At 43.7% G+C, this 27,409-nt stretch overlaps 1 protein-coding gene across 1 annotated transcript; it reads left to right on the top strand.

Moving 5' to 3' along the window:
- Positions 1-596: 596 nt before the first annotated feature.
- RNF168 (ring finger protein 168) lies at positions 597-27,066 on the top strand. The gene is made up of 6 exons (XM_041002897.1): positions 597-1,380; positions 7,904-7,980; positions 9,285-9,464; positions 16,155-16,276; positions 20,558-20,639; positions 24,370-27,066. The coding sequence occupies exons 1-6, from the start codon at positions 1,080-1,082 to the stop codon at positions 25,315-25,317; spliced, it is 1,710 nt and encodes a 569-aa protein (XP_040858831.1). The 5' UTR covers positions 597-1,079; the 3' UTR covers positions 25,318-27,066.
- The last annotated feature ends 343 nt before the right edge of the window (positions 27,067-27,409 follow it).

The raw sequence follows: 27,409 nt of genomic DNA, 5'->3' as shown, positions 1-27,409 counted from the left end.
AATGTGTATGGGAAAGTAAAGAAGGATGGTGCAAAACTGTTTTGGGCTCCTGCGCCCGTGTGGGTGACCGGAAGAAGTTCCTAGCTTACAGCTGGCCCAGCTCTAGCTGGGGGTGCCATTTGGGGTGTGAACCAAAGGATAGAAAATATCTTTTTGTAACTGCTTTTGAAATCAGTAACCTCTCGAAAAATTCCTTACGTGGACTCTTTTTTAAGTTTGGTTGAGGCTTCAGGCTTTCTGCACAGGTTGCCACCTCGAGACATTCAAGGATCTCGGCCGCCATGCAGGCAGGGATGGCACCATCCAGAGCCGATGCCATCCGCACCCAAACCTGGGAAACTGCGAGGGCGACGGGCGGGGTCTCCGTCCAGCTTGGAAGGCGGGGTTGGCTGGGACCGCGCGTGCGCGGGAGGCGGGGCCGGCGCGGCCTCGGAAGTCCCGCCTCGCCGAACGTTGCTGCTCCTGTTTCTTGGCGGTTCTGTGGGTCGGAAGTGTCGTTTTGGCGGCTGTTGTGACGTCACTGGTCCGTGTATGGTTGCTACGGGAGCCCTAGCGTAAGTAGAAGTTGGGAATCACTGAGCAGAGAGGGGCGGAGCGCGAGGCTCCCCAGGCTCGAACTGGGGGTACTGGCAGCTGTCCGCCTCCCGCTCGCCCAAACACAGCGCCGGTGAAAGGGAGCTGGACTTCCGGCCGGGAGCGGCGCTCGTCCCGGCTTCGGGGACCCGGCGTCCGGAGCATCCTCGTCCTGAGGTAGAAAGAGGAAGGAGCGAGTTTGGCGCCTCCTCAGCCGCGGGCGGGTCGGCTCATCCCGCGCGCCGCCGCAGCCTCGCAGTCCTACTGCGTCGGCCGACACAAGTTGTCCACTGGTCCCCTTGGCGGGGATGTCGGTCATCCTGCGTGTGCCTGCTGGCCGCAGGACGTGTCTGAAGTTGCTCCTCTCGTCCTTGCTGGCCCAGCGCTGGGCGTCAGACTAAAACGGGACACTGAATTCGGGGTCTCCGTCGTGCAGGGAAAACGCCCCATCGACTCGCCTGCTTGCGAGTCGATTGTGGAGGAGGCCTTGAGGAGCACTGTTAAAAATGGCTGTCCCCCGAGACGGCGTCCCTTCCCTGTCCGAGTGCCAGTGCAGGATCTGCGTGGAAATCCTGATTGAACCCGTGACCCTTCCGTGCAACCACACGCTCTGTAAGCCGTGCTTCCAGGCCACGGTGGAGAAGGCAAATTTGTGCTGTCCCTTCTGTCGCCGCCGAGTCTCTTCATGGGCTCGGTACCATACCCGGAGAAAGACCCTTGTCAATATGGAGCTGTGGGAGATGATTCAGAGACTGTATCCGAAGGAATGCGAGCTCAGAGCTTCCGGACAGGACACGGGAGAAATCGGTGAGTGTGGGCCTGGGGGATGGGGCGGGGTGGATGTTGGAGACCCCAAGGTCGTTTGGTTCATTTCTGGGAGACCTGGCGTTGTATGGAGTGTCAAAGGTGGAGGTCAGGGTCACGCCCCTGCTTGCAGTGCCCGGGCTTGTGGCTGTTAGTGGTCAGGTGCGCGGTGTTGGAAAGGCACCGCGAGCACAGATGGGTACTGCGGCTTCCTGCATTGGTATTCGTTTCACCCCTTTTAATTTCTCCAAACTGAAGCTTCCTTTCCAGTAAACACTAGCTCATTTTTCCTCCAACCCGTAGCAACCATTATTCTACTTCCTGTCCTCATGACTTTGACTGTTCCCAGTGTCTGTGTAGTAGAATATATTTGATCATTTGTTTCTGGCCATTTTGCTTAACATGTCTTCAAGATTGATGCTCACAGTGTGTAACGTGATTCCCACCCCCCTTTTTTAAATTCATTCATTCATTCCCCAGGTAGCTACAATGGCCTGGCTGGGCCAGGCCAAAGCCACAAAACAGGACTTAATGTGGGTCTCCCATATGTGTGGCAGATGGCTTAAGTACTTGGGCTTTTCCAGATGCATTAGGAAGGCACTGAAACAGAAGTGGAGTATCCAAGACTTAAAAGGGCGTTCCATTATGGAATGCTCGGTTAATACAGGATGCCATTGTCCCAGGCAGTGGTTTAACTTGCCATCCCTTCCGTTGCTTTTTAAGACTGAATAATATTCCATCGTATAGGTCTATGTGTGTGATATAGGGAGCCAGGTTGCTGCGTGCATCATGTGTAAGCATGGATTCAGGTTCTGGCTGCTCTGCTTCTGATCCAGCTTCCTGCTAAGGTAACCCAGGAAAGCAGTGGATGGTGGCCTGCACAGCTCAATAGGACGCCTGGATGGAGCTCCTAACTCTTGGCTTCAGTCTGGTCTAGCCCTGGCCATCCAGCCTTTTGTGAAATAAATCAGTAGATGGGAGGTCTTTCCCTCTCTGTATCTCTGTCTTTCAAAAAGTAAATCTTTTAGGGCCTGGCACGGTGGCCTAATGGCTAAAGTTCTCACCTTTAACACACCAGGCTCCCATATGGGAGCTAGTTCTGATCCCAGCGGCCCCACTTCTCATCCAGTTCCCTGTTTATGCCCTGGGAAAGCAATGAGGACAGCCCAGAGCCTTGGGACCCTGCACCCTGGGAGACCCAGAAAAAGCTCCTGGCTCCTGGCTTTGGATCAGCTCAGCTCTGGCCATTGTGGCCGCTTGGAGAGTGAGTCATTGGATGGATGATCTTCCTCTCTGTCTCTCCCCCTCTCTGTATATCTGACCTTGCAATAAAAATAAATAAATCTTTTAAAAATATGTACTATATATTTTTTCTTTTACAGCATTGAAAAAATCCATTATTTCAACAGGGAACATTGGGTTGCTTCTGTCTCTTGGCTATTATGAATAATGCTGCTATGAACTTGGATGTAATGATATCTCACTAAAGTGCTGCTTTCACTTCTTTTGAGTAAAGCCCATAAGTGAACTTTCTAGATCATACAACAATTCTATGTTTATTAGCTTTTTAAGGATTTGTTTATTTTTTGTTGGAAGATCAAAGTTACAGAAAGAGGGAGAAACAGAAAGATCTTTCATCCACTGGTTCACTCTCCAAATGGCTGCAGTGGCCAGAGTTTAGTTGATCTGAAGCTCGGAGCCAGGAGTTTCTTCCAGGTCTCCCATACCGATGCAGGGTACCAAGGCTTTGGGGCATCTTCCACTGCCTTTCCAGGGCACAAGCAGGGAGCTGAATGAGAAATGTAGCCAGGACACGGATCAGCACCCAGATAAGATCCCAGTGCTTGGAAGTGGAAGATTAGATATTGAGCCATTGTGCCTGGGTCCATATGTTTAATTTTTTAAAAAAAGATGTATTTTATATCTCTCCTTCTGTCTATAAATCTGCCTTTCAAATTAAATAAGCAAAAGAGAGATATATTTTATTTATTTGAAAAGCAGGATTAGGGCTTGGCGGCTTAGCAGCTAAAGTTCTCTCCTTGAACGTGCCAGTATCCCATATTGGCACTGGTTTTAACCCCGGCAGCTCCACTTCCCATCCAGCTCCCTGCTTGTGGCCTGGGAAAGTAGTGAGGACGGCCCAAGGCTTTGGGACCCAGCACCCATGTGGGAGACCTGGAAGAGGTTCCTGGCTCCTGGCTTCGGACTGGCATAGCACTGGCCGTTGCGCTCACTTGGGGGAGTGAATCATCAGATGGAAGATCTTCCTCTCTGTCTCTCCTCCTCTCTGTGTATCTGCCTTTCCAATAAATAAATAAATCTTTAAAAAAGAAAAGAAAAGAAAAGCAGGGTTAGAGAGATGCAGAGGGAGACCATCCATCTGCTGATTAATTCCCCAAGTAGCCACAACGACCAAGGATGTACCATAGGGAAGCTAGCAGCCAAGAGTTTCCTCTGGGTCTCCAGTGTGGATGCAGGGGCTAAACGCTTTCCCAAACAGGGAGCTAGATCAGAAGTAGAACAGTTAGGACTGGAACTAGTACCCATATGGAATGCCAGCATTGCAGTGCCAGTCTGTGTTTAACTTTTTAATGAACTTAAGTGATATTTTCCAGTGACTGTGCTATTTTACATTTCCATCAATAGTACACACTTGTTATTTTCTGGCTTCTATGATAATAGCCATTGTAATGAGTATGAGGTTCACTGTAGTTTGATGATTTGCCTTTCCCCAGTGACTAATGGTGTTAAACATCTTTGCATATCTTTTTAGACCATTTTTGTGTCATCTTTTTTAAAAGAAAAAATTAGAATTTTTATTTATTTGAAAGGCAGAGAAGCAAAGAAATTTTCTATCCTTTAGTATGCTCCTGAAATGTGCACAACAGCCAGGACTAGGTCAGGCTGAAGCCAGGAGCCAGGGACTCCACCCAGTCTCTCAGGACGGTAACAATGACCCCAGTACTTGAGCCATCAACCGCTGCTTCCTGTGTTAGGAAGTTGGAATTGGAAGTAGAACTAAGACTTGAACCCAGACTCCTTCAGTGGGGAATATGAGTATGCCCAGTGGTATCTATCTTTATTTGAAAGGCAGAGTTACAGAAAGAGAGCCCTTTCATCAACTCATTCACCCTCAAAATGGCTACAGTGACCAGGGCTGGACCAGACCAAAGCCAGGAGCCAGGAGCATCATCCTGGTCTCCCTATGGGTGCAGCGGCCCAAACATATGGGCCATCTTGTCCTGTTTTCCCAGGAGCATTAGCAGGGAGCTGGATTGGAAGTGGAGCAGTCAGGACTTGAACAGGTGTCCATATGGGATAAAAGTATCCTGATATCTTAACCCATTGCACTACAGCACTCCTTCCACCACCACCACCCCCCTTTTTGTTTGTTTTAATTTTTAAGAATTTGCTTTTATTTGAAACGCAGAGTTAGAGAGAAGGAAAGACAGAGATCTTTGAGTTGCTGGTTCACTCCCCAGATGGTTGCATCGGCTGGAGCTGGGCTGGTGTGAAGGTATGGGAGGGAGGGTGGAGAAAGAAAGAAGTGGTAGGGGAGACAGACAGCTATGCTTTTCATCTGCTGGTTCACTCACAGCTGCCTACAGTTGCCAGGATTAGGATGAGCTAAAGGCTGGAATTAATGAATTAGTACTCAATCCTGATCTCCCACATGGGTGACAGGAACACAGGCACTAGGGCAAAAACCAGCTAGCTGCCTTTGCAGGCACATTGGTAAGAAGTTGGATTGGGAGGCTGGTTTTGTTGTGAATTAAGTAGAACTGCTGTCTGTAATGACAGCATCTCATATGAGTGTTGGTTCCAGTCCTGGCTGTTTCACTTCTGATCCAGCTCCCTGCTAATACTTCTGGGAAAGGAGCAGAAGGTGGACCAACTACTTGGGCTCCTTTCTACCCATATGGGCAAAATGATGAAGCTACTGGCTCCTGGCTTTGGCCTTGCTCAACACTCACTGTTGCCATCATCTGGGGTCATTCAAAAGTTGGATGAGAAATTGGATGGCTCAATTGGCTAACTCCACTTCCAGGATCCTATACGGGCACTGGTTCATGTCTGGCTGCTCTACTTCCCATCCAGCTCCCTGCCTGTGACCTAGGAAAGCAGCAGAGGATGGCACAAAGTGTTGGTAGCCCCACTTCCTTTCCAGCTCCCTGCTTGTGGCCTAGGAAAGCAGTCGAGGACGGCCCAAAGTTTTGGGACTGTGTACCCATGTGGGGGACCCAGAAGAGGCTCCTGGCTTCAGAATGGCTCAGCTCTGATTGTTGCAGCTGCTTGGGGACTAAACCTATGGTTTTTTAAGATCTATTTATTTTTAATTGCAAAGTCAGATATACAGAGAGGAGGAGAGACAGAGAGGAAGATCTTCCTTCCAATGATTCATTTCCAGGTGACCACAACAGCCGGTGCTGAGCCTATCCACAGCCAGGAGCCAGGAGCTTCTTCCCGGTCTCCCACGCGGGTGCAGGGTCCCAAGGCTTTGGGGCGTCCTCAGCTGCTTTTCCCAGGCCACAAGCAGGGAGCTGGATGGGAAGCAGGGCAGGTGGGATTAGGATTAGCGCCCGTATGGGATCCTGGTGTGTTCAAGGCGAGGTCTTTAGCCACTAGGCCACCACACTGGGCCCTCTGGAGCAAGTTTCATGCAATTAACTTGAGCAATGAATGAGGAGGTAAAAAGGGCAAGACCCCAAACTCCTTTTCTGCACTTCCCTGCTATCAGCCCAGGAGCACGTGCTAGCTGTCAACTGATTGGACCCTATCACAGCCATTTTGGCCATCTAGAAAGTTAACCAGTGAATGGAAAATCTTTCTCTAACTTTCAAATAAGTTTATTTTATCCATGTAAAGAAGAGCCAGCATTGTGGTGTATTGGGCAAGGCTACTACCTGCAATGTCAGCATCCCATATGGCTGCTGGTTTGAGCCCCAGCTGCTGCACTTTCAGTTCATCTTTGTGCTAATGGCGTGGGAAAAGCAGTGGAAGATGGCCCAGGTACCTGTACCCCTGTTACCTGTATGAGACACATACAGGAAGCTCCTAACTCCTGGCTTTGGCCTTGCCTTGCCCTGGTTGTTTAGGTCATATGGGAGTCAGCCAGTGGATGAAAGAACTATTATGGGACTTTTTACCTTTTTAATTTTTTTTTTAAGATCTATTTATTTATTGGAATGGCTGGCTGATATACAAAGAGGGATATCTTCCATCCGATGATTCACTCCCCAAGTGATTGCAATGGCTGGAGCTAAGCTAATCTGAAGTCAGGAGCCAGAAGCTTCTTCCAGGTCTCCCATGCAGGTGCAGGTCCCAAGACTTTGGGCTGTCCTTGACTGCTTGCCCAGGCCACAAGCAGGGAGCCAGATGCGAAGTGGGCCTACTGGGATTAGAACCGACACCCTTGTGGGATCTTGGCACATTAAAGACGAGGAGTTCAGCTGCTAGGCCACTGCACCAGGCCACCAAAATGCCATCTTACTGTGTTTAAAGATTCAGCTCAGTGGCATTATGTACATTGACATTGTGTAACTGTCACCAACACCATCCATCTCTGAACTTTTTTTCTCCTCATTCTCATTTTCTCTCATTGACTTCCTGTTTTGCTGAAATTGGTTAAAATTTGATTTTATTTGATTGATTTCCTCTCCTAATCTATGTTGCTATGGGAATGCATTCTTTTGAAAATATTTTTGTTGTTATTTTAGTGGAGTTTAGAGGAAGGGTTAGATACGTGAATTTGTATGCTATTTTAAAACAAACAAAAAGACTTTTCAAAGATTTATTTTTATTTGAAAGGCAGAATTACATAGAGAAGGAAAGACAAAGAAATCTATTTTGGATTCATTCCCTAAATAGCCATAACTGTTGGAGCTAAATTAATCCAAAGTTAGAGCCAGCAACTTCTGGGGCTCCCAGATGTATATAGGGGCCCAAGAATTTGGACCATTCTCTGCTGACTTCCCAAGCCGTAAACAGGGAGTTTTGGATCGATGTAGAGCAGGCAGCTAGCACCCATATGCAATCACAGACAGAAGCTTTATATGCTGTGCCTCTGTCCTGTCCCAGTCTCTTTTTTTTTCTTAAGATTTATTTATTTTTATTTGAAATATAGATTTACAGAGAGAGGAGAGACAGAGAAGCTTTCCATCTGCTGGTTCAAACCCCAAATGGCAGTAACAGCTGGAGCTTGGCCAGTCCAGTCAGTAGATTGGATCCTTCTCAGGGTCTCCCAAATGGGTGCAGAGGCCCAAGGACTTGGGCCGTTGTTTGCTGCTTCTCCAGGTCATAAACAGGAAGTGGATTGGAAGTGAAGCAGCCTGCACTTAAACCCATTTGGGATGTCTGTACCGCAGGCAGAGGCTTAACCTGCTATGCTATGACATCTGACTTTTTCATTGAAATTTAAATTTTACAATTTAGCTCTGACATAGTAATGAATATAACTTTGGAAGATAAAGATTGGTCATAAAAATCTGTAGTGCCTAAAATATTTTCCTTTTTTGATGTGAAACAGCTGAAGACTATCAGCCAGTTCGTCTGATAAGTAAGCCTGGGGAATTGAGAAAAGAATATGAAGAAGAGATAAGCAAGGTAAGGTTTTGCATTGTTGTCTCTGGAGGGAAGTTTTTTCCTGCTCTATTTTCAGTTTCAGGTTTTACATAGAATTTTTTTTTGTTTACATAGAGTTCTATGTGCCGATATAACTAGTATATATTGAAATTTAAGTAATATTGCATGCTTTTGTAAAGGCTCAATTATGTGTTTGAATTAGTTATGAACTATAATTGATATAATTAGTACTGCTTTGTAATAGTGATTAAGCATTTAAGGATAAGGGGGTTTCATTTCTCCGAGGTTTTGAGCTTCAAGGATGGAGACAGTGATGGATGTAACGTTAGATGAGGCATATGGAAAGGACTAATTGGGAAGGACCTACATAGAAAAAGGAGCATTGCTGACAGGGTAGCCTTCACACTTGTTCAACACAACCCTAGAGAAACCCTAGCAGTACCCCCACACGCCTGCTTTGTGTAAAGCAGCATGACAAACACAACATGACCGCATCTGTAGCTTAAATTGTTCTAATAGTCACATTTAAAATATAATATTATGCTTAACCCAGTATCTCTAAAAATGCAGTGTTACTTACATAATTATTGGGAAAGTGATGTAATCTGCACATTATGCGGATAAATCCCCGTTTCAATGATAGGCCCTTATCATTCCTGGGCACTTTAATCATTTGAGAGGGTGCAGGAAGTTAGGGGTACCTCAGTAAGAACATGGCATTCTATTACCTGAGAATGTTTTACCAAGAAAGCCTCAAACAAATGTATGGCATTGTAGTGTAGTGACTGAAGGAAGGACAGGTGAGAAGAGGGCTATAGTCAAGGCTTGGGCTGACCCCAAGGACTGCTTTCCCACAGCCTTTCTAGATCTCTACCTTGTTTGGGGGTAGATTTCTACCAACCTGTGTTCTTTTACTATTTTTTTTTTTTAATTTACTCACTTTTGTTGGAAAGGCAGATATACAGAGAGGAGGAGAGACAGAGAGGAAGCTATTCTGTCTGTTGATTCGCTCCCCAAGTAGCCATAATGGTCCGAGCCTAGCCAATCCAAAGCCAGAAGCCAGGAGCTTCCTCTGGGTCTCCCATGTAAGTGCAGGGTCCCAAGGCTTTGGGCCATCCTCAACTGCTTTCCCAGGCCACAATCAGGAAGCTGGATGGAAAGCGGGGAAACTGGGATTAAAACCAGTGCCCACATGGGATCCCGAAACATGCAAGTTGAGGACATTAGCTGCTAGGCTACTGTGCACTGGGCCCTCTTGAACTATTAGGATATATTGCAGGCTTGTTGAAAATTCAAAGAAGTATTGTTTATTAATCCTTATTAAGGTGGAAGCAGAGCGACGAGCGAATGTGGAGGAAGAAAACAAAGCCAGTGAAGAGTACATACAGAGATTATTAGCTGAGGAGGAGGAGGAAGAAAAGAAACAAGCAGAAAAAAGGCGAAATGAGATGGAAGAACAACTGAGAAATGACGAGCAACTGGCAAGAAGACTAAGCATTGATATTGTAAGTGTTAGGAGAGGACTTAAAGCTGCTCTTTATGTGTTATAATTACTAGCCTATTCAAATTTCATAGAGAAACTGTTCAGTGAAAAATGAAAGCTTCCTTTCTCCCCATTTCTGCTTCTCTATTCTCATTCCTGTTGCATTATGTTAGTCTCTGTACAAGGTAACTATTGTTACCCATTTCTTACAACTTTTCTCCCCTATTCACCTGGAAAGGATTATATCATATCACTTGCCCCTTGAGTTTTCTTACTTATAAATTCGAGTCTTTTTATGTAGACAGCACGTAGTCTGATTCTTTAAGAGTAGACTACTGTTTCATTGTATAGCTGTAAATCACTTTTTAAAAATTTTATTGCATTTTTGACATTCTTTATATAGTTAATTAGGGCAAAAAGGATCAAGAGCTATAGGAAAGTAGGCAGGACTATCATTTCCACATATTTTTTTTCTATATCTAGGGTAAAGAGGGAGATAAAGGGAGAAGTCCCACCCAGTCTCCCACCCATTCCAGATCCCCAATATGGAACATGCTCAGGGTCTTGCTCAAGTGGTCTTGATAGTTCAACAGTTATGAATTGCTTCCAATCTCGGCAGTCCAAGCACAATAAGGTCGCTGAAGAAACCACTGATTGACATAGTCCATCTTAGAGTCTCTATCTGCCCAATTTTCCACTGCCAGCATATGGCTGAGGTAGTTGACTGACTTGTTCTGCCCTCTGTCCTTTTATGGTTATGGTTCTGAGTCTGGCATTTCGACTGGGGAGATCCCCAAAGAAACTTTGAGGTGTTCCCAGACCAGATTCTTGTGTGTACTTGGAATTGCAGGGCCTGGTACAGTCCATCACCCCAAGCAGCTGGTGGTTGCAATTGCTGGGTCTATTCTGATTCCAGCCCTGACTTCCACTGGAAACAATGGGTGTTGCAGTCTAGCCTGATTCTGCCCAGCACACACTCGGCCCTCACATAAACCAGTGGGAGCTGCAACCTAGTCAGAGTGATCAACAATAACCCCACCAGGCCTGCCCCCTACCCTAGTTCCCATGCTTGCCATTATGTACAGCAGACTAGTCCAGTCTGTCCCACATCCCATTCAGCTCTCATACATATCAGTGGGCATTGAAGCCTAGTTCAACCCAACCAGCTCTACTATCCAACCCGCACACATGCTATTGGGTGCCCTTCGTGTAGCCACCACTGTCCCTGTCCTGGTTTTTGTGCCCTCTGGTGGGTGTGGTAATCCAAGAGGGAGGAGCCCACTGTTTCCCTTCTAGGCCACTCACTCCCGGATTATGCACTCTCCAGGTGGTTCTGCAGTGTAACTTGACAGAATTAGCCCCCAGTGCCAGCTTCTGCCAGCTGATGCTGCAGCTAAGCCCAAACAACCCTCACCCACTCTAATTTTTGTTTGCACCAGGAGGAACAATCAGCCCAGCCTGGCTTTTCCCTGATCTAGGCCACATGAGGCCCACAGGTTTTGTAGCCCTGCCTAGTCTAGTCTGCCCCCATCCCAGCTTATGCTCTCCAGTTGGAGTAGCTGTCCAGTAGGGAGTGCCCCCCCCACATTTTCCCTGCTGGCTTCACACCCTCCCTCCTTGGTTCTCAGCAGTGCTGGTTGGGCACTGCAGCCACATCTTGTACAGGTCACCTCACCTGGACATTCTGTAATGTGCGATGGTTTTTGTCGCGATCAAACCTGGCTCGACCCACACTCTGTTCTGGTGCTCAGATTTGCCAGTGGGTGATGTGAACTGGTTCAACCTGGTCTGCCCCCAACCCATGCCCAAATGTATGCCTGTGGAAAACTTCCCATGGCCTGTTCTGGGCTGTTTCCTATTATGTTTCTTGCGCTTACCTGTAGGGATTGTGTCCTGCCAGAGGAGTTGCCCAGGCTCCTCCATCAGAACCTCTCCCAATGCCAGATTTCACGCATACCAGTGAGGTCCATGAGCCAGCCCTACTCAGTTCACATTCTGTTCTTGTAGGAACAGTGGCTTTTCCTGACTGGCTTTCAACCCAATCTGGCTCTTACTGTTGGATATTTCAGCCCAGCCTCGTATATACCCACATACTGCTCACACATGGCTCAGAAGCGGCTGAGACCTAGCCTATTCCGTCCCACATCTACCCTGGTCTTCCAGAGCACCAGTTGGTGTGGAGTCTAGCCTGGCTTGGTGCGTCCAGTTCAGGCCACACTTGTGCCAAGAGAGACTATAGCCATATCCTGATCAGGACGCAGCCCCCATCCCAGTTCCCGCGTTCCTTGTTGCGAATCTCAACCCAGCTATGGTGTCCCCAAAGCTCCCCAATCAGGCCTGATCCCAGCCATCTATTATGCACATGCCAGTGGTTGCTCTGACTCAGCTTGGCACAGCCCCTTACCTGTCCCAGCTCCTGCCCTAGATGCTATGGCTTCGCGTCCCTGGCTCACGCAGATCAGTAGGTGCAAGAGCGTAGCTTGGTATGACCTTTCCCCATCCTGATTTCTGATTTTGCTTGTGGGCTAAGGTTTGCTCAGTACTGCCTGGTCCACCCCATCCCATTACCAACCCACACATTAGCTAGCCATTGGAGCTACTTAGCCCAGCTTGTCTGACCCCCAGGTCTGGACCGTGTGTTCACCAGCAGGAGTTATGACCCGCCAGGGGAGTTTCCCAAGTTTTTCCACTTGATCCACTCCCAGGCCCAGTTCTCATACATGCCAGTGTCAGTCTTAGTCTCACCTTCCATTTGGCTTTGTATGAGCTGGTGAACGTTGCAGCCAGCCTAGCCTGGCCCACACCGTATTTAGGATGCACATTTGGGTGCTGCTGCCTTGACCAGTCCAGACTGTTGTCGGGTCCTTTACTTGTGAGTGATGGCAGGTTCTGTGGTCACACCTAGCTTAGTCCATTACCACCCCAACTTTTGAGCTAACTAATGGGACTAGTATTTCCACAGGGTTTGACCCACATATCCCCCACTGAATCTACCTCTGGATATGGTTCTCTCGTGTGCTAGTTAATGTCATACCCCTGCCTAATGAGACCCATCTCCTGATCCATCATTATGTCAGGTAATTGGATATGATCCTGCTGGGCAAGCCCCAAGCTTTAGCTTTTGCATGGACTGGTGTTTGGTAGTCATCATTTTCAGTGATTACAAGTTCTATACAGGATTGATAGGAGGTTGGTATATCAGACTTTTCCATAAAGATCATCTGGTCCTTCTCAAACCTACAAGGTCTCATTACCCTCGCTTACCTTCAAAGGAAAAGTTACTCTGTCATTGGGAGTCTTTAGGATTGATTGACATCCCAGAAGTACAGCGGGCTTAACATGGAGCTACCTAAACAGCAATTCAAAGCCCCAAAATCCCAGAGCTGGCCACCCAGGGACAGGTGTCAGCATGTACACGGTGGCTGGAATTGGGGCTCTGAGCATGGAGACAATCCTGGCCTGGCACCCACCAGCAGCCAACAGGCTGCTGCAAGTTTTAATCCCCAGACTCCAAGATTGTCCCCTCCCCAATCCCATCTACAACGCAATGATGGCAGCGGGTGGGGCCCAGGTCCACCTAGCTCTCCAGACTTCCCCCTTCGGTGTACTCACCATGAAGGGAGCCACCTCTGGAGTTCAGGCAGGTCCAGGGACAGGTCACTGTGTGTACGCGGTGGCTAGAATTGTGGCTCTGAGCATGGAGATGATCCTGGCCTGGCACCCACCAGCAGTCATCAGCGTAAATCACTTTTTGAAAGTAAAACAAATATTCTTCATTATTATCTTATCAACTTGCTATAAATTACAGCCTATAAGAAAATGAATTGAATGTTGATAAAATACATATTTTTATTAATATAGTATTACATACTTGCTCTAATCAGATTATTTAAAAATATTTTTTAAAATATTATTAGTATGTAGGGAATTATGTAGGGAAACTTATCAAGTGAAAAAATGAAAATTTCTTTTCTCCCATTCTACCTCTTTGCTCTTCCTCCTATCCATTACTTTGGTCTCTTGGATTTTATTGTCTTGCTGTGGTTAAATTACTGCCTATCAGAAAAGGAATGAAAGGATAATAAAACATTCAGTAAGACCAAAGGGTATGGGTGGAACCTAGTAATTCAGAGAGCCTGGCAGAATTACCAAGGTTATTTTAAAACACAGTCTCATACCTGTTCTAAATCTACCGATTTAATAGTGTCTGGAGGGAAAATGGAGTCTGTCTATGTAAGTCTTAGAAGTGCAGGTTTAAAGGCCTCTGATAACAATTCCTTTTTTTCAAACAATAAATATCTTTAAAAGTATACTTATCAAAATGAGACATACTGAGATTTGGCAGCATTTTTTTCTCTTTCTGAAAGGGCTGCAATTCACAAAAATGTTTCTAAGTTTTAGATTGTAGGTCCTATAAAATTTTAATAGAACAACTTTAGGAAGATACCCAGTCAGGAAATTAAAGATTTGTAACAGTGGAGCAGAAAGGTAAATATGTGGAGAGGACAATTTGCAGTCACGTACATGTGCCTCTCTTTCAGGTGTCTATGATTTTAAGCCTTCTGGTTTTTCACATGTGGTTACAGAGTATGTTTATTGGTATTTTGTAGTAAGTTTTGGTTTACTTTGAAAGTGTGGTCCACAGCCACATATTCACTATCACAGATTATATGACTTTTCCCACTAAGGTGGTAAGAAACTTCTGAGACTGATAGCACAAGTAAGTATTTGTAATATTTGTTGTTATACCCTTAAAACCTAGAATCAATTATGAAACTAAATTTCATTCCTGGTATATCCAAAACCCTTTTGAGTTTTTGCCTATTGCTCAATAGTCATTTCCATAATCTTATGAAAACATATTTAGAAAAAAATAATCATCCACATAAGATGCATAGCTGACCACACCATAGACCTACTGGTCCCTGGCCACCATGCATAAGCCAGGGCTGAGGGTGGGCCTGGAAGGGACCCTTAGGGGGTCTTCCTGCTTAGGCTGCAGCACCTCATGATACAAATAAGGACTGGGACAAGATGGGTAGCAGCACCCACAGGTGCTCTTGAGAGCTGGATCTGGTGGTGGGCCTGAAAAAGGTTCTCAGGGGTCTCCTGACTAGGGTGCAGCACCCATTGGTGTAAGAAAGCTGGATCTGCAGATATGCTGGACCAATCTGCAATACCTGCTGATATACACTGGTGCCAAGTCTGTGCGCAGGCTGGGTTGGGATTCTTAGGAGTCCTTGACCAAGCTGTAGCAGCTTCTGGCACAAAAAGCTGGGTTTGGGGGTATACTGGGCTGGGCTGTGGCAACCAATGGCACACATTGAAAGACGTGTCTGGGAACCAACTCAGCAGGGGCTGTTAGGAATCAGCTCAATGGGTCTACTCCATCTAATCTCCACCCTCATGAAACAGCACATGAAAGTCTAATCTAGCCTCCAAGCATATGTTGTGGAACTGGACCGACCCTGTGTCTGATTCCGTATAAGGAGACAACATACTGGGATATACACAAAAGATAGGACAGCCAGCCTCTGTGAGTCAGCAGAGAACCTTGAGTGCCTCAAGAAAAAATGGAAAAAAATGGCAGGCTGAACAACTACAAACTAAATTCTCTACCTAGCATCTGAGGTCATGGACATACCGAAACAAACATAAACAGCCAGCAAGTGTGGAAAGTGGTATCTCACACCTGGAACGACAAAGCCAACACCGTATTAGAACAATCGACTAAAGTAACAACCTCAGGACATTCTTCCCTCTTCAGGGTCCCTGAGATGATAGCAGAGGCCTTCTCTGTGCCCTGATGCTGATGTGATCTGGCAGCAAAGAGCAGTGCAACGTTTCCTCTGCCTTCCCCCACCAGTCACAGGAGGGCGGGCAGGGTCTCTTCCCTTACCCTCTTCCTCTCTCCATCCCTCCCCATCCCACTCAGAGACCTGCATGGGTCTGTGGTATCCCTCACCTATGTGTCAAACATTTAAAATTAAATTTATCAGCCAAAGAAATATAATTGGCACCATTTATGTGCTTTGTAGTGTACAATGAAAATGTAGTTAATTAAGACCACTTTGGATAGACTTAATTCTGTTTATATATTCATCTGTCAGTATCCGTAGAGGGTTTGGTTCCAGGAGTTCCTGCATATGCCAAAGTGTGTGGATACTCAAAGTCCTTATATAAAGGGTGTATTATTTGCCCATACCTTTAACTCATCTCTAAATCAGGACAGGTACTTGTCACTGTTTAAGGGCCTCGTAAGGCAACTGCATCTGTTGATCCAGCTTCCTGCTAGTGTATACTCTGGGAGGCAGCGTGATTGGTACTATTTTGGTCCCTGTCTTTCATGTGGGCCTGTATTGAATTCTAGGCTCTTGGCTTAAGCCTGGGCCAATACTGGCCATTGCAAGTGTATTGTTTAGAATACCTAATTCAATCTAAATATTTGTTATAGTATTGCTTAGGAATTAATGACAAGAAAAGAGAGTATATGTTCAAAACAGATCATCTTTTAGCCACATATTTTAAAAATATTTTTGAACTATTGATGTATGAATCTGGTGCAAATCCCATAAACATGGTAGATTGACAGTACTGAAGTTTACATGGTGAGTATTATTCAATGGATGTGTAGAATTTAAGTATTGGTGTAATTCCTAAGAAACATTCCGAATGCTGTATTAATCTGTTGTTGTTGTTGTTGTTGTTGAAGAATAATTCCTCTGAAGGAAGTATCTTGGCTTCTCCGCTGGATTCCAGAAAATCTGATTCGGTAACAACCAAGTCACAAAAGAAAAATAACAATAAACAGAGATACACAGGAAATATTCAAAAGTAAGTGATTGTAACAATAACCTTTTATGTCTATGTACCCAGTACTTTTTTTCTTCATAAACATGAGTTTTGTTTGAGAGCTCTACATGAAAGCCCTCAACAGGCTAGTAATGTGGTACAGCACGTTAAGCCAGCACTTGCATCCCATATCAAAGCACCCATTTGAGATCCTGCTGCTCCATGTCTGATCTAGCTCCCTGCTAGAAAAACTGTGGAAAATATCCCTAGGAAAGCAGTGGATAATGGCCCCAAGTAGTTCTGCCCTGCCACTCATGTGGGAGAAATATGAAACAAAAAGAAAACTTTGTTGTCCAGCAGTGAGGGGACTTGGTGCACAGAGCCAATAATTACATGGTTAATAGCCAGAGTTTATTAACAGCAAAAGGCTTTTAAAAGACTGCAGGTCACATAGGCAAAAGGAGGGAGGGTTTGAGGCAGGATGTGATTTGCATGTGATTTTGCATGCAGGGGAGGTCTGTCAGTGAGCAATGTGTTTTTCTAGCGGTTTATTAATAATTAAACAGCGTACACATACTTAAAAAAACACTCCACTTTGATCTTTTACTGAAGCTGAAGGATCAGGGAGTTGAGTTCCTACACCCGCGTTTTCCTGCTCTGGATGCCTCAGGACCTTTGCCCTGAGTTCCGGAGCTTCCTTGCAGTGTTGCAGTGTTACAGCTGGTTATGATTTTACACCAGCAAGGTTCCTCATTATCCTTTCCCAATCAATTGTCTTCCTACAAAGGAGTTCCTGTGCCTGTGTTTCCCCATTTCAAATGCTTCAGGGCCTTTACCCTGAAGTCTCGGAGATTTCTCACAAAATTACAGTTGGTTACAGTTTTACACTAGCTAGGTTCCCATCCTCCTACAGAAAACCCTCAAGATAATCTGATATTTATATAAGATGAAGAGAGACTTGAAATCTCGTCTGTATTTACCAGCCAGTTAATTTGGGCAGATTTGTGCTTTTTATCTTGCTTCCTCAGAGTTTCAGGTTATTACCATTTATCCAAATGAACAGGTTGAATTCCTCCTAATTCTCTTGGTTTAAACTCCAGCAGCGAGAAAAGCTGCTCCCACATAAGCTCTTCATTGTAGGAGCTTACAGTTTGACATGTAGGTCATTCTCCCTCCTTCCCTTTTCCCATCAGTTCAAGATAAATGGTGGTGGAGTAATTTACTCCCCCCCCCCCCAGATTCCTTCAGCAGCGAATAGAGCTGATAGCTTAATGAGTATAGAAACTTTCCCATAGTATTTCAAGTTGGAAAAGTTTAACATAACATAGAAATGTCCGCGGGGCCCGGGACAGTGTCCTAGCGGCTAAAGTCCTTGCCTTGAACGTGCCGGAATCCCGTGTGGGTGCTGCTTCGCATCCATCTCCCTGTTTGTGGCCTGGGAAAGCAGTTGAGGATGGCCCAAAATCTTGGGACCCTGTACCCGCATGGGAGACCTGAAAGAGGCTCTAGGTTCCTGGGTTCTGATCGGCTCAGCTCCAGCCATTGCGGCTGTTGGGGAGTGAACCATGGGACAGAAGATCTTCCTGTCTCTCCTCCTCTCTGTATATCTGACTTTGCAATAAAAATAAATCTTTTGAAATAAAGAAGAAATGTCCATAACATAGTAACATAAGAAACATCTAAGGGCTACTTAGTTCAACTGATTAAGGATATGCAGATAATTCACTTGCTTCCAGAGTTTGGATTTGGGGTCTGGCAGTGCAGTAAAAATAGACAGTTGATAATAAAATGTAAAAAAAAAATACATGTGGTGATATTTTTAAAAAAGATTGGTTTCGGGCCCGACGTGACAGCGCAAGTGGTTAAAGTCCTCGTCTTACTCGCCCAGGATCCCATATGGTTGCTGGTTGTAATCCAGGTGGCCCTGCTTCCCATCCAACTCCCTGCCTGTGGCCTGGGAAAGCAGTCCAGGACAGCCCAAAGGCTTGGGACCTTAAACCCACTTGGGAGACCCAGAATTGCTCCTGGCTCCTGGCTTCGGATGGCTCAGCTCCAGCTGTTGCGCTCACTTGGGAGAGTGAACCATCGGACGGAAGGTCTTCCTCTCTGTCTCGCCTCCTCTCTGAATATCCGCCTTTCAATAAAAATAAATAAATCTTTTAAAAAAAGATTGATTTCATTTATTTGAAAGGCAAAATTACAGGGATAGAAGGAGAGATAGATCTCCCCTCTACTAGTAAGTAGACTCCAAATGACCACAATGGCCAGGGCTAAGCAAGGACAAAAACAGGAACTAGGAACTCTCTCCCCTCATTAATGCTGATGACATGTAGAGTTCAACAAAGGAGGGAAAGCATAAGTATTTCATATTGATGGGTGTTTTTTGTTTTTTGGGTTTTTTTGTTTTTTGTTTGTTTTGTTTTTTTGTTAAGAATGTAGCTCACGGGGCCAAGTACAGTGGCTCAACAGGCTCTTCATCCACCTGCAGCACCAGCATCCCTTACATGTGTGTTATAATCCCAACTGATCTAGTTTCTGATCCAGCTCCCTACTGAAAAGCAGTGTAGGATGGCGCAAGGCCTTGGGCCCCTGCACCCATGTGGGAGACCCAGAAGAAGCTCCTGGCTCCTGGTTTTGGACTAGCCCAGCTCTGGCCATTATGACTATTTGGGGGAGTGAACCAGTAGATGGAAGATCTCTGTCTCCCTCTCTTTGTAACTGTGACTTTCAAGTAAAAAAATCAATAAATCTTAACTCATCAGTCTTTTTTCGTCTTTATCTATTTGAGAAGCATAGAAACTGCCTGCTGATTCACTCCCCAAATGCCTGAAATGACGAGGGCCAGCTGGGAGCTGAGAATTCAGTCCAAATGTTCTACATGGTGACAGGGACCCAGCTACTTGAGCCATTACCAGTTTATTTCACAGCCTCTAACTAGCAGAGAGCTGGAACTAGACATCAAACCCAATTGTCCAGCATGAGACATGGGTATTTTAACAGGGTTATTATCTGCCTTTTGAGCATTTACATACCTAAATTATGTATTTTGAAATATGTGAAGATAAGTAATTACTAGAAATGTAAGGGCAAACTGATAGATTTAGAAAAAAAATCATTGGGAAATCCGAATTAAAATTATAAGAAAACAACAGATAAAACCTAGTCTGTAGAACATTTTTAAAAGTTCTATTAACGCGACAACTAAAGACAAAGCAGTTTTAAAATGGGAAGAATAGTAGACATCTGATGCAGCACTGAAGTCACTACTGGGGATGTCCATATCCAGTATTGGGATTCTGCTTCATCTTATCCCCACTTCTTTTTTTTAAGATTTATTTATATTTATTTTTGTAAACAGATTTTACAGAGAGAGAAAGTCTTCCATTCACAAATGGCTATAATAGTCTGAGCTGAACTGATCTAAAACTGGGAGCCAGGACCTTCTTCAGGGTCTCCCATGTGGTTGCAAGGGCCCAGGCATTTGGGCCATCTTCCACTGCTTTTCCCTACTCTTTGGAAAATCAACCAGTTACCATCCCTTGAAGACAACCAGTAGTTTTGGGAGATTTCTGCCATTTAATAGCACTATTTTTGTATGTTTAAATATTTTAGTGTTTAAAATATGAGCATTCTTATCATATTGTAATGTACCTTTTATTCCTACCTCTTCTCTAGTGTTTTCCATTTTGTTACAGATTTCAAACTTTGAGGAGCAAATAGCCTACTAAAAATTCTTAAAATTTATAGATATATGCTGTTAATGTGATATACTGCTATATATATATATATATATATGTATTTTTTTTTAAGCAGATGATTGATACTGTAAGCATATGGAATAAAACATCCATGCTTCCGTGGTAAAACATCTATCTGATCATAGTCATAGACTGGTTTTGTTTGTTTTTCATAGACCGTTTTCTAATAGTAAAGACAAATTTTAAATAGGCCACATTTCTGGCAGAGAAAAGAACTAACTTTCTACTATCTTAAAAATGTCATTTCCATTATTTTTAGGAGGACTATAAATTTTTGCATTGTTCTGATACTGTCTTCCTTTTGAAATTCTTTGAAGAATTAATAAATATTTAGATTGTATTTTTTTACTTTTCTTTTTCTCACTAACGTATCAGTATTTACCCTTTAAATTTATTTACCCTTAAATTAAACCAAAATGAAATGAGATGAAATACACTGTGATACATTTGCCAAGCAAAAAAAACAGACAATCTCACACATCAGTTTTTCTGATTATATTATTTTGAATATGTACCACCTTTCTTTCAAAACACTCACATTTTTTTCTCCTTTCTCCTTTTAAAGATATTTGTCACCTAAATCTCAATTAAAGTCAGCATCATGGTCTGAAGTTATTCAAGAAATCAGGAAAAACTCCACATTCAAGGTATGTTGATGTGAAGGTGTTCCTAATAGGCAAGTTTCTTAAAGTCATAGGAGTCAGTGAAACAACTTTCTTAGTCATCTTAGGCTCACTTAAACTACAGGTCAGTAAGGCTTGCCTTTTAAGGCTCAATAGTGCTACCCTGTAACCGAGCTCTTGGCTCTGCCGTTGTAGTACAGGAGATCCACAGATGTCAGGTAGACAAAGGAGCTTTTCCGTGTTTGATAAAGCTTAGTTTATAGAAGCAAACAGCAGGTTGGATTTGGTCCATGGACCATACTTTGCTGATGCCTGACATGACTATTCAAACCAGAAAGACTATGTTACACCTAGCACCAGCCCCTCACAGAGGATACGGAGTGAGAGAGAGCTCCTAGGTGGAGACCTAGAAACTGTACTGCACCAACAAGCACTGAGACTACATGCCATGCAAGAATCTGCAAGTGTAGGAACCCATAGGCGTAGCTTCTGGCGTGGGGGGTGGGAGGGTCCTGGAAAGTCAGGAAAGCTGCAAGTCATTTCAGAAGACCATCTTTGCCTTTGTAAGATACTCCTAGTCATGGCACAGATGCAGGCATCTTTCCTGTAACCTGTGTAGCCTGACATTCTGTCTTTGTCAGGTTTCCAGGAAAACAGCTAAGAAAGGGAAACTTGATTCTAAGGTCAATTTCCTGAAGTCAGTTTTGTTAAGCATTTACCCAAGGATTTCTAACATTTTTTCTTTTGTTTATTTCAGTTAAGTTGTTTTATGGTGCCTAATGTTATTTTTAAAAATGTACATATTTGGGCCCGGCGGCATGGCCTAGCGGCTCACCTTGAACGTGCCAGGATCCCATATGGGTGCCAGTTCTAATCCCGGCAGCTCCACTTCCCATCCAGCTCCCTGCTTGTGGCCTGGGAAAGCAGTTTAGGACGGCCCAAAGCCTAGGGACCCTGCACCCGTGCAGGAAATCTGGAAGAGGTTCTGGTTCCCAGCTTCAGACTGGCGCAGTACCAGCTGTTGTGCTCACTTGGGGAGTGAATCATCAGATGGAAGATCTTCCTCTCTGTCTCTCCTCCTCTCTGTATATCTGACTTTGTAATGAAAATAAAATAAATATTTTTTTAAAATGTACATATTTGAAAGAAAGGGATAGAGGACCGGCCCAGTAGCCTAGTACTTAAAGTCCTCACCTTGCACACACCAGGATCCCATATGGGCGCATTTGTGTTCCAGCAGCCCTGCTTCGCATTCAGCTCCCTGTTTGTGGCCTGGGAAGGCAGTAAAGGACGGCCCAAAGTCTTGGAACTCTGCACCCACATAGGAGGCCCACAAGAAGCTCCTGGTTCCTGGCTTTGGTTTGGCTCAGCCCCAGTTGTGGCTACTTGGGGAGTGAATCAGCAGATGGAAGATCTTCCTCTCTGTCTCTGCTTCTCTCTGTATATCTGCCTTTCCAATGAAAATAAATAAATCTTGAAAAAAAGGAAAGACGTATATCTTCCAAACTGTTAGTTCACTCACCATCTACAAATATCAGCACTGGGCTGAGCTGAAGTCAGGAGCAGAAATTCCACCCAATTTTCCCATATGGGTGTCAGAAACACATTTACTTGAGCTGGAACCATAGTTTCCCAGGATGCTCGTTAGCAAGAGCTGCAGTCAAGAGCCAGAGCCAGGTATTAAATTCAGGCACGTTGTTTTTCTTAAGATTAATTATTGGAAAGTCAGATTTACAGAGAGGAAAGACAAGATCTTCTGTCCATTGGTCTGCTCCCCAAGTGGCCACAGTGGCCAGAGCTGAGCGAGTCTGAAGCCAGTCTCCTACTTGGGTACAGGGTCCCAAGGCTTTGGGCTGTCTTGAACTGTTTTCCCAGGCCACAGGCAGGAAACTGGATAGGAAGTGGAGCAGCTGGGATTAGATCCGGCACTCATATGGGATCCCTCAGATACAAGATGCAGATTTAGCCATTGGGCTATTGTGCTGGGCCCCAATCCAGACACTTTAATGTGAGATGTTAATATCTTATCAGGCATCCTAGCTGCTGGGCTAAACTGACACTAACACCTATAATTTAGGTTTACTGTATAATGCAGTAGTCTAGATTATTTTGTTTCATTTTTATTATGATCCGCAACTCTGCAAGACAGTTACCCTTGTGCCCATTTTATAGTTTAAAAAACCTGAGGTCCAGGGTTTGAAGAGACTTGCCCCCCGTCCCTCAAGTAGTTAATCCAGAGACTTCCAGTCCAGGTAGTCTAGCTCATATTGGAACTGAGTGTAGGTACAACAGCCATTGTAGGGCTAACATATGTTTCTGCTTGTTGTCCGGCAGCTATGGTCTTGGTGCACAGAGCTGATAATCACCTTTGAACTACTCACTGATGTTCAACAACCAAAGGTTATTAGTGGCCTCAGGCTTTTATAGACTGAGGATCACATAGAATAAAAGAGTAGACTTTGATGAGTTTACATATCAACAACAGGTAGTTGAGTTGAGATTATGGGAATTGCTCTAAGTCCTCACCTTGCACACACCAGGATCCCGTTTGGGTGCTGGTTTATGTCCCAGCTGCTCCACTTTCCATCCTGTGGCCTGGGAAAGCAGTTGAGGATGACCCAAAACCTTGGGAACCCTGCACCTCCGTGGGAGACCTGGAAGAGACCAGGCTCCTGGCTTCGAATTTGTTCAGCTCCAGCTGTTGTGACCACTTGGGGAGTGAACCAGCAGACAGAAAATCTTTCTCTGTATACCTCCCTCTCTCTATATATCTGCCTTTTCAAAAAAAATAAATAAATCTTAAAAAGAAAAATTGGATATTTTTCTGACTTCTAATTTTATTGTTTCTTTTACATATGAATTTAGACAGTAAACAGTGATAGTTAGTTAATATTACCTCAAAGTATTTTCACATTACATTGTATTTGTTGTTGATCTCTAAAAATACCATCTGTTATCATACCCGTACTATGAGTTATGAAGCTGTTTGATCTTATTTGTGATATTAATAGATAAAAATTTTAAAAATCATTTTAATAATTGATATAATATAAATTATTGCCCTGTAAGGCCATGTATCCTAATTTTTGCATGTAAAAATAATTCTCAGAAAAGGCCTAGGAGTGTCCTAAAATGGTTAAAGGTGGATCCAGCACCAAAAGAGATTTAGACCTCCTGGGCTGGAAGACATTTATAAGGTGGCACAGAGGTCTGGTCCCGATGCCAGCTGTTTTCCATATGTAACATGTGGTTTGTAGATTTTCATCCAGATGCTGATATGAGAGTAAAACAGAAATACCTTCATTTAAATTGGCACACAAAATAATGCTAAGAATCAATGTGCTTTATTGGTAATACTAACAATATATATTGTTAGTGCAGATATGGTCACAGTTATAAGTAAGCTTTTTTAAGATTTACTCATTTTTATAGGAAAAGCAGAGTTACAAAGGCAGAAGAAGGAGAGAAAGGTTCTATCTGCAGGTTCAATTTCCAAATAGCCAGTCCAAAAAGCCAGAAGCTAGGAGCTTCTTCCGGGTCTATGACATGGGTGTAAGGACCCAAGAACTTGGGCCAGTTTCTGCTGCTTTCCCAGGCCATAAGCATATTGCTGGGCTGAAGTGGAACAGCCAGAACTTGAATCAGTGCCCATATAGGATGCCAGCACCACAGGTGGAGGCTTAGCTTGCTACACTAATATATTGTGGTTTGGTATCTTCCTGTGGTATGCTCAGTCTTTTTCTGTTTTCTCCAGGAAACAGACAGTAGTGATGTAGGAAACCTTTCATGGCAAGACACAGACAGTGAAGATATGCCAACACTTTCTCCTCAGATGTGCCTTGAAATTCAAGAACAAAGAGCAGAGTCTGCAGTAGAGTCACCAATGCCTTGTTTGTGTGCCTATGATGTAGACGAGTGCCTTGAGGGAGAAGTCAAAGCAGAACCAGACAATCAGGATAAGGAACAACATGTCCTAAGTCATGAGGAACTCAAACCCACAGCTCCTGATGCTGGAGAAGCCGTGGTGAAGCCTGCTGGCCACACAGAGAGTGGATGTACCCCATCAGCTCTGACACTGCCAAACAACACAGCTCAGGTAGCCAACCAAGACTCTTGCCTCCTGATGAGCCAGGCTATTTCTAACAGTGAAGACCAGGCATCTCCATTGGAAACGGTCACAGAGCCAGACTTATGTGCTAAAAGGAGGAAAATATGTCCCAAATCTCCTTCAGGTCAAGAAGAAACAAATATAACCTTTACCCAAAAACTTCTGGATTTGGAACGTCTACTTTTTGAGAGGCACAAACAGGAAGAACAAGATAGGTTATTAGCATTAGAACTTCAGAAAGAGGAGGATCGAGAACTAATGAAGCCAAACAGGAAAAAGGGATCCCCAGGTGAGTATCAGTTGCGAGCTACAACCTCACCTCCAGACAAGCTGCTCAAAGGACCAGGGCAGAATCTCAAGGATAGGAACAGCAGAAGGCAGACTGATAGGGAGTCTTCCAAACTGCAGAGAGGCTGCGGGTATGAAAACCGGCAACCTCCTTTCAAGATCCAGGTGAAGACTCCAGCTGCTAAAGGAAGAAGGGTGCGGAATTCTACCAGAGATAACTGTAATATATCTAAAAGTGCTTCTTCCTTACAGCCTAGTAATTCACAGAAAAGTATTTTCCAAATGTTTCAGAAATACACAAAATAATGCATGGGTAGAGGGGAGTGTTTTATAATCCGGTAAAGTTGGATTATGAAATTCTCTTTTCTAGCCCAGAATCTACATTGGTCATCCATTTCTGCTCTGTAGACATACCACTCTCTGTCTTGAAAGGAGGGGGGACACAAGGGAAGAACAGACACTTCTGCAGAATGATTGAGAAACAGGGGTCCTTATTCTTACCATTGCTAATCATTGGACTGGCACCTCCCAAAGATAGAAAACTGCTTCAAAATCTTCTCATCCCATCCTCTTTCCAAAAATGTGCATGTTTTATGATGTTTGCTTACCTTTTCGTCGTATTTCAAAGCAAGATTAAACTAAATCAAGTAGTTAAGAAAACCATACAGAGTTTAAAGTCTTACGTATCTCTGCTACTTTCCCATACGTTTACAGAACTCTTGAAATGTATCTTCCGTAACACTACAGTAATTAATTTTCATCTCGTTTCATAAAATTTGAAGCATGATACTATTTTCTTTGCTTTAAAATAGATTAGGATCAATATTAAATCAGAATATTGGTTTTCTAGAAAATTAGAAATTAGTTGACAGGAAGTCGGATCCCTTATGTAAAAAGTGTTGAGTTGAGATGAAGTTGAGTGGGGTGCAGTCACCCTGTGGAATCCCCTGGAACTGAGTGAGTGACCAGAGACAGGGTCCAAATTGGCATAACAGATGTTGCTGGGCAGAGTATTTGCCCCCATCCTTTTTTTACGAAATGACAGAGAAAGCATTTTGATTTTACTGCTTTTGATGCTAGTATCTGGTGTCAAAATAAAAAATAGTTCCTAAATTAACTGAAATTTTGAAAATCCACATTTCTGTTAGGTTAATATTCCAGGAGAAAAAGGGAGGGAATTTACTGTGCAATGTTATATATCACAATTTGTTATAGAATTTGAAACATCACTGTATATCTACTTTATGTTGTCATTTGTGTTGATATTAACATTGCTTATGAAAAGAAATTTTTAAAATGTGATACCTGGGTCTTGTCCTCTATTAATCCCAAAAGTTAATTCAAAAGACAGTGATGTCATGAAATTGAATTTAGAGACTATTTCATTAATGTGAACAAATTAATATAAAAATACAATAAAATGTTCTAGAGCTAATTTTAGTTAAGTTTGTCAATATTTTATGTCATTACATTCTCCTCTAAATTTTACAATTGAAATTCTGTTATTCTTTGCATTCTTGATGGCATCTATGCGAACACTGATTAAATAATGATGGGTAAAATGACCTTTCAAGTAACTGCCTCCTCCTGAATATTAGTGTGGTGAAATAAACTATAGGCAGAACTGACCAAATTTGGCTAAAACAAACTAAAATACATCTTGTCAAACTAATATTTTTTTCTGTGTTCTACAGTAAGCATTGTTAGAAATCCTCAAATTAAAAATTGTCTAACTTGGTCTTCCTGGAATAATCCATCACCAAAAGGGAAAACAAAGGTAGCCGATGATACATGTATTTAGGCTTTATGTATTTAGCCCTTTACTTGTCTGTGAAGAAATCTTCCAAACTAAAATTGGTTTAAAAATGTTTGATTTCTCTGATAATCTGCTATTGCTACCATGTATGCCTTTTTATTGGAAATTAAATGTTTTGTGTCAGTCAACAGGGTGTACTGCTACTGGTTTTCTCTTGTGGAAGGGATGTGAGAATGTTGGATTGCTCAGGGAGTGCTGAATCTGTACAAACATTGAGAACTGAAAAATTAAAAATTATTGAAAAATATAAATTGTGTATTATGTATATTTTATTACAGTTTAGAAATAAAGATTAGTTGCATAACTATACATTGTACATTATAAAAGTAACCATAAAAGAAAATTGGAAAACTGGGGGATGCGTGTGAATAGTTGCAGTTTATTATAAAGAACTAATTTTCTCTATGTAGAAATTATCTGCCAACACATTAATAAAAAAGTAATAATAACTCATTTTGAAAGTTAGAAAAGTTTGTTTCCTGGACCACTGTGTTATGGCACAGTGGGTTGAGCTGCTGCTGGTAACATTGACATATTCCATATCAGAATACTGTTTCTGAACCAGCTCCTGCTAGTTTGCTG

The sequence above is a fragment of the Ochotona curzoniae genome, unplaced genomic scaffold, assembly GCF_017591425.1.
Source record: "Ochotona curzoniae isolate NIBS_2020 unplaced genomic scaffold, NIBS_Ocur_1.0 scaffold_2587, whole genome shotgun sequence".
NCBI classification, from domain to species: Eukaryota; Metazoa; Chordata; class Mammalia; order Lagomorpha; family Ochotonidae; genus Ochotona; species Ochotona curzoniae.
Note: the sequence above shows the minus strand (reverse complement) of the source record. Positions and strands in the feature narration are given on the sequence as shown.

Bases quoted from the DNA above. Each gene is read 5' to 3' on its own strand.
- RNF168 (XM_041002897.1), top strand. From the start codon at position 1,080: ATGGCTGTCCCCCGAGACGGCGTCCCTTCCCTGTCCGAGTGCCAGTGC. The intron at 7,981-9,284 runs GTAAGGTTTTGC...ATCCTTATTAAG, and splicing joins ATGAAGAAGAGATAAGCAAG to GTGGAAGCAGAGCGACGAGC. The intron at 16,277-20,557 runs GTAAGTGATTGT...CTCCTTTTAAAG, and splicing joins TACACAGGAAATATTCAAAA to ATATTTGTCACCTAAATCTC.